Source organism: Bemisia tabaci, chromosome 5 (genome assembly GCF_918797505.1).
Source record: "Bemisia tabaci chromosome 5, PGI_BMITA_v3".
NCBI lineage: Eukaryota > Metazoa > Arthropoda > Insecta > Hemiptera > Aleyrodidae > Bemisia > Bemisia tabaci.
In genome coordinates, this window is record NC_092797.1 from 10,198,430 (window position 1) to 10,206,072 (window position 7,643).

The following is a 7,643-nucleotide window of genomic DNA, read 5'->3' on the forward strand; positions in this document are numbered from 1 at the left end:
GGACTATTAGTCCCGAATTCCTTCATTTTGGCACATAAAAATGGAAAATTGGAAACGCTGTACAGCCTAAACGAGTTTTCACTTCAAGTTGAAACTTTTCCCGGAAGTTTGCCTTACCATAAGCTTTCGTTTGAGCCTTGTCTCGTTGACCAACTCGGGTATAATAGTCTGTTGAACCATGATGATTCAGTATTTCGTGAGTTTAGCGCATAAAAATGAAAAATTGGCGACGCTGTACAGCCTAAACGAGTTTTCACTTCAAGTTGAAACTTTTCCCAGAAGTTTGCCTTACCATAAGCTTTCGTTCGAGCCTTGTCTCGTTGACCAACTCGGGTATAATAGTCTGTTGAACCATGATGATTCAGTATTTCGTGAGTATAGCGCATAAAAATGAAAAATTGGCGAAGCTGTACAGCCTAAACGAGGTTTCACTTCAAGTTGAAACTTTTCCTGGAAGTTTGCTTTACCATAAGCTTTCGTTTGAGCCTTGTCTCGTTGACCAACTCGGGTATAATAGTCTGTTGAACCATGATGATTCAGTATTTCGTGAGTATAGCGCGTATAAAAATGGAAAATTGCCAACGCTGTACAGCCTAAACGAGGTTTCACTTCAAGTTGAAACTTTTCCTGGAAGTTTGCCTTACCATAAGCTTTCGTTTGAGCCTTGTTTCGTTGACCAACTCGGGTATAATAGTCTGTTGAACCATGATGATTCAGTATTTCGTGAGTTTAGCGCATAAAAATGGAAAATTGGCAACGCTGTACAGCCTAAACGAAGTTTCACTTCAAGTTGAAACTTTTCCTGGAAGTTTGCCTTACCATGAGCTTTCGTTTGAGCCCTGTCCCGTTGACCAACTTGGGTGTACTAGTCTACTTATGCCCCGGACTAATAGTCCAATATCCTTGATTTTAGCACATGAAACTGGAAAATTGGCAACGCTGTACAGCCTAAACCAGGGGTCACTTCAAGTTGAAACTTTGCATGGAAGTTTGCCTTACCATAGGCTTTCATTTGAGCACTGTCCGGTTGACCAACTCGGGTATAAAAAAAGGGGCGAAAAAACACCACTTTTTGGCGAGGCTCTTTACTAATGAGAATAAATACTAAAATAGCTTTTCACGCTTCACGTAAATTATGCTTTTTCACTAAATTTTCTTTAGCTGTCGATACAATTCAGTAAAATTTTCAAATTTACAATAATTACTTACGGCCGCTAATATCGTATTAGCATATTTCCTGCAATCAATAAAAAAGGGACTTACAAATGGACAAACTCTCCCTCCGCGAGCACTCTAAATGACTGCTTTGTTGAAGATCACCGCGATCTCTCAAAGTCCCTTCATTTGATCGGATATGCAGCACCATTATTTGTGAGTCAAAATAGTTGGAGTCACGAATTTTTCGTGTTACCATTAAGACTACAATTGATAATTAAACACTAAACAAAATAAAATCAACGTCGTCCACAGAGCTCAGCTCTATACTTTTTAAGACACCAATATTTGAGGAAACTTGTGAAAAATCTTATCGAAAAGACACTGCCCTTTAAAGTTACATATATATTTCAGTATACATTCAATGGAAAAGCGATAGATTGGCACACAAAAAAAGTTTTCTTTTAAACGGTTTGCTTACAAGTTACTGTAACACATACAATTACATATTACATACAATTACAAACATTATTTGCACTTTTAACTTTACTGTCGATGAATGTGTCGAAATGAATTTAAACTATAGTTTCAACTCTAGTGCCATCGGCAACCATTAAAACCAGTGGCGTGGCGTGCTTTGCGATATATCGATTGATCTGCCATTTAAATATTTGGAAAAGGATCGATTATCAAGGTGTTCGCAGCGAACACCTTGATAATCGATTCTTTACTACAGCTTCAAATGAGGAAATATCGATAATCGACCACTCACGCCACGCCACTGATTAAAACATGTCACCATGTCATTAGAATGTCCTCTGACAGATTTGAGCGAAACAAGTTCACTTGAAACAAGTGTCTCGGGTTTTTTTTTTTTTTAAGGAAAATGTCACTTAACATCTTTCAGTTTCAAAGAAATCTACAGCCAGTATACGCGCTGTAACTGGGCATAATTTATTTAATTCAGGTATGAACCTAGGATTTTATTGTATACTAGTAATACCACTTTTCTTTCCATTTTAAGTAAAATGAAAAAAAAAATCACAATTTGTTTAGGTGCTAACGGAAAAGAGCTTTTCAACAAAAAAAATCTCTCTTATCCTTTATTGAGTTGACAATTTCCAATAGGTGGGATCTGAATGATCTTTCAATGTTGTATCCTATCATTAAAAAGTCCCGTAGAATATAATGAGTTTTATCTGATTTGTCCATGACTACTTTAGAAACATGCTCATCTCTACTTTTCTTTTTTCCAAATTTTAAAATCTATCGACAAAGTTAGCCAGCCTTCCTTCTAGATGCAAAGGTTCATAGAGCCATGCACTCATACTGTTTGAAATTTTTTCTTTGTTAATTATTGCCACAATATCAGTAAGGGGGTAAACCAAATTCTTCTGGTATGAAATCCTTCAGCGTGGGAATAACCTTGGTTGCATTTACTTGATATTCTCCTGGCAAAGTAGGATCCGGTACCATCACAACTTGCATTCCGGCTCGTCTGGCCGCGAGTACGCCTTGAGGAGCATCCTCAAACACAAGCACCTGTATTTAAAAATTGTAGTTGCATTAGAGTTCCAATCTTGATTTCAAAGCTAGTATTCAGCTTTTATGGCTGCTTCAGGTATGTATGGCGCAATTGAATTTTGCAAGTAATTTTTTTGTTTTGAATTTTCGATATTCTTTAGTCAAAGGCACCCCCAGTTATTATCTCTTCTTGCACAAACGACTGGAGCACAACCCTGTTTGTCAGCCCATCTAGTATCAAGCACATTAGACTATTATACATATTAAGGTATTTCACGATCAAATTTTATTAAATAGCAGCTATATTGCTGAATGTCTCGAGTTTTCATGTACTATTGAAATGTCCTTTATCTACTTCCAACTTTTTATTAGAATGAGAGTCCGCAGATCCACCTCATTAATTTATGAAGCGAGAGTATTATAGTTATTGAGTCTTAGGTACAATTCCTATACATATTTCTATCATAAATAATTGGCTAGTATAGATCCGCTCTCGTGCCTATGATATTTGATTTAACAAATACACTTTAAAACAGCAAGACTTATTTTTTCCTAGCTAAATTTGGCTGAATTCAAATGAATATGTATAGTATCTATTACCTTCTCTGCCTTTGGAGGATCTTTGAAACGTTTCGCACAAATTAAAAATATGTCAGGTGCAGGCTTCCCATTTTTAACTTCAGGATCACTTCCCCCAATAACAATATGCTCAAAAAGGTTGAATACGGGCTTATGATGCATAGTTGCCAATTCGTAAAATGGTGCGGTGTTACTTGTTGCCAGAGCTATTGGAATGCAATGGGAGGTAAGATGCCTTATAACTTTCTGGGCACCTAAGAAACAGAACAATTTTGAACCAAATCTTCTGCTATCAAATACGAAAAATCATGGAGAATTCTAGTTTCATGTTGACCAGCTTCTCGAAAGAAAAACACAATTTCTAAGGAAGTCTGCAACGTCGCAAATGGAGAAACGTCGTCTCTCATTTTGCCGGGAAACATGTATGTATAAAATTGAGGGCAATATGACTGGCCTCTCTCAACTTAAATTCGTCTGTAACGATAAACAATGGGACGCGCTTGGCACGGCGCCTTGATACAACTATACAACCTCGACGGATGTCCGTATTGCGTTCAAAAAATTGAAGGCGTTTTGACTTCCTACGCATAATACCTGTAGTTGATTCAATCGACAAACGCGTTGGTCGGCGCACGGTGGATCGAGTGAATAGGAGAGGTCGGACAAAATTTGGCAACTTAAAGAGCTTTTAACTCCATTTATACAGAATTCTGAGGTTCTAAAAGAGATTCTATTGGTTTCTTCGTGAAATTTTCTTCCACGGGCACCGAAAAAAATTTAAAATTTGACGAAATATACGTGAAAATTTGCAGTTCTAGTGGAAAAATATATGTCTGACCTTTCTCATTGACTCGATCCACCGTACGGCGGTGACGGGGACTTGATGCAACTATTTAAGCTTGTTGGATGTCCGTATCGGTCCGACTGATGTGCCAAACCACGTACCTCCATTGCAGTGTTTCAAAATTTTCGTTCTAAATTCATCTCTTCGATGAGAAACAATCCAAATTTACGACTTAAAATTTTGAACCAAATCCACGCTATCGAATATGAAAAAGTATGGAGAATTTTATTTTCTTGTTGACCAGCTTCTCGAAAGAAAAATAAAATTTCTAAGGAAGTCTGCAACGTCGCAAATGGAGAAACGTCGTCTCTCATTTGCCGGAAAACATGTATGTATAAATTCGAGGGCATTATGACTGGCCTCTCTCAACTTAAATTCGTCTCTAACGATAAACAATGGGACGCGCTTGCTACGGCGCCTTGATACAAATATACAACCTCGACGGATGTCCGCATTGCGTTCAAAAAATTGAAGGCGTTTTGACTTCCTACGCATAATACCTGTAGTTGATTCGATCGACAAACGCGTTGGTCGGCGGTGACGGGGACTTGATGCAACTATTTAAGCTTGTTGGATGTCCGTATCGGTCCGAACGAAGTGCGAAACCACGTATCTCCATTGCGGTGTTTCAAAATTTCCGTTCTGAATTTAATGAATACTTCACGTATTGCGCCAAACACAGTGCGGTCATCCTTAAACGCATAGCGCCTAGAAGACTACGTAAATACTTCACGCATTGCGTCCAACACGGTGCGGTCTGCGCGGCGCGGCGGCGGAAGTCAAAATTAGTAAACCACATTTATGTTTGTTCTTTCATAATTTTTTCTTATGAATGGATGGCCTTGTCCACACAGAGATAGGTTTACGGAACTTAACTTTCGCGCAAAGTTTCGTGAACTTTTGCTAGGAGTGTTGACAGGGTTTTCCCAAAAAATTTGTTCAACACGAGTAAATGTGTCTATTGCACCCCTCCCCCCCTGGCACGTTCATAGGATGGTTTTATCGAGTTCCAAAAGGAATGAGAGGGGGGCGGCAAAATACTGGCGGCCCATGGGCGGCAAGTAGGCGAATCCAGCCCTGCAAATGTCCCTATTTTCCACAATTGCTCATTTGAGATCCACACTAAATGAGGTAAAATCTCTGTCATAAAGGAAAAGTACCACCTAGATAGATAAATAAGGGAAAAGATATATCTACTAAAATATGATCAAAGCAACCTCTGCTGTATCAATAGCTTTGGGACTTTTTCACTTGCTGGAAGTAAAATTTTGAAGTCCTTTAAGAAGCTTGAATAAACGCAAACACGGTGAGCACGGGCATTGATATTATGGAAATAACTATAAACATGCTGCTCTACCTGTTAATTTTTAAACGGTTTTAAAATATTTGACTGATCAAAATAACTTGAAGATGACGTGTCTTAAACAATAAATAGAGCTAGCGACTTACCTGGCATAAAATCTATCGAAATTAATCGCTGACCGATTAATTTTTCGTATTCAGCTCGATAAGCCTCCGGTGTGATGTTTATGTTTAATGTATCCACTATAGTTTTAGCTGAAAGATTTGGTTGTGTACCCATTACTTTCATTTTAACTTCCTTCGTGTAAGTTTTATTGAACCTCCTGCAAACATCTGAGTGTGCCTTGAAATATACCTCTTCTGAGTCTGAAAGATCACAATCAGTTGCACCTAGTATTATATCAACCACTTTATTTGTATCAACCCTCCACAATAAAGCTTAATATGTTGCTAGGTACCATTTATTTAATAAAATGAAAAATATAGATTGATTAGGTGGATTAGAGCAAATCATCGACGTAAAGTTAAGAATATTCGTCTCACTTTGACTCATTGCAAATTCCCTCTAGCATTTTTCTCTCTTGCAGAAAAACCCAAATGGATGAGGTTTCCTCTTGCTTTCATCAGATTATTTTCTAATAACTTTATGCAGGTATGTAGAGTATTTCCTTTTCTTTTAGCGTATGTGTATGTGCGTGTGTTCACTAAATGAAATAGGTAGAAATAGATATTTTTAAATACTATGATAGTTTTTCGGCTTGCGACATCAAAATAAAGCTTCTCTATTGATCGCACATGAAAGTAAAAAATCTGTAGGACACAATCAAATTTTTGAAATTAAAATCAATCAATTTTCACTAACGTATCGCTGATATAGGAGCTAAACTTAAACCTTGTGAATTAAAACATTGATTTGGACTTACCTAGAAGAAGACCATCCATGTCAAAAATGACCGCTTTCACAGGCGAGAAGGATAAGACTGCATCAATGCTGGTGACTATTATCACAAATCCAATAAAAAGCTTCATTTTTTTTTGTCTACATTCTAAATAAAAAAATCAGCAGAAAAACTAGGCAAAATTGTGTCAAACAAAGATCACTTGTGATAATGACAGCATTGTTGAGAAGTCTTTTAATCGGTTTTTTTCAATAGGTAAAGAGACATGGTGTACCTGCTACGCGCAAATTTCCCTCAAACGTTAAGGATTTCTACTAAATTGGACCCCCTATGTAGATAACATTCCACTGCGATCGATCCATCTGCTCAAATGATTTCAGATAGATCATAATGTAATTTATTAATTTTTATTTTTGGTTATCAATATCTAGGAGAAATTTTTGGAAATGTAATACTTTGACGCCTATTACCCAGTGACAGAGGATGGCATTAAACCGGGGAGAAGAGAAAAATCAGTGAACATGCGGATGAGCAGGGCTCAAAACAGAATTTCAGACAGTTACAATATAAGTGAGTAATGTTTAGTTTGATGATTACATAAAGGATTGTGAGTAATCAAGTAATCTGTTTCACTTTGATTAATGAAATGCGAATTGATTATTGCTTTTCAGAACCTTCGTACTGAAAAATATTTGCATTGTCACGTTTCTTTCATATTAGCGAAAATCCATTGCAGCCTGTCCTGTTAGATTCTACAGCTTGCCTAGAGCTATTTGAAATTAATTTGACAATGAGGCATGCATATTTCATTTCTGGCTCATTGAGGGGCGGCAAATTTTGAAATGTTTTTAATTGTAGGTATAGAAAATTCGAATTTAGAAAAAAAAAATTACAAACGAGAAAAGGCGACAAAATCTCTAATTTTCTGAGAGTATAGTAATTTCTACTTTTGTCGTCTTTCAGTGATACAAGAGACAGCACCTTTAATTAGTCGAGTTCAGAGAGAAACCAAACACTCAATTTGGCCTGGACTTAGAGAGAAACAATGACGAGGTGAAAAGGAGAAGCCCTCGGCGCGGTGATCGGCATGTAACACGTATTAGCCCCTACATGACTGCACAAATACTTCACGCATTGCGGCAAACACAGTGCGATCAGCGTGAAACGCATAGCGCCTACAAGACTGCGTGAATACTTCACGCATTGCGTCAAACACAGTGCGTTCAGCAGCGGTTGGCGTGAAACTTATAGCGCCTACAAGACTGTCGGAATACTTCACGCATTGCGCCAAACACGGTGCGGTCTGCGTGGCGCGGCGGCGGAAGTTAAAATCATTAATC

At 37.8% G+C, this 7,643-nt stretch overlaps 1 protein-coding gene across 1 annotated transcript; it reads right to left on the reverse strand.

Moving 5' to 3' along the window:
* Positions 1-1,545: 1,545 nt before the first annotated feature.
* Positions 1,546-6,873, reverse strand: LOC109034556 (pseudouridine-5'-phosphatase). Its single transcript, XM_019047775.2, has 4 exons — positions 6,328-6,873; positions 5,552-5,770; positions 3,280-3,512; positions 1,546-2,697 (listed from the first exon to the last, which is right to left on the reverse strand). Exons 1-4 carry the CDS (start codon positions 6,431-6,433, stop codon positions 2,524-2,526), a joined length of 732 nt encoding a protein of 243 aa, XP_018903320.2. The 5' UTR covers positions 6,434-6,873; the 3' UTR covers positions 1,546-2,523.
* Between the last annotated feature and the right edge of the window lie 770 nt (positions 6,874-7,643).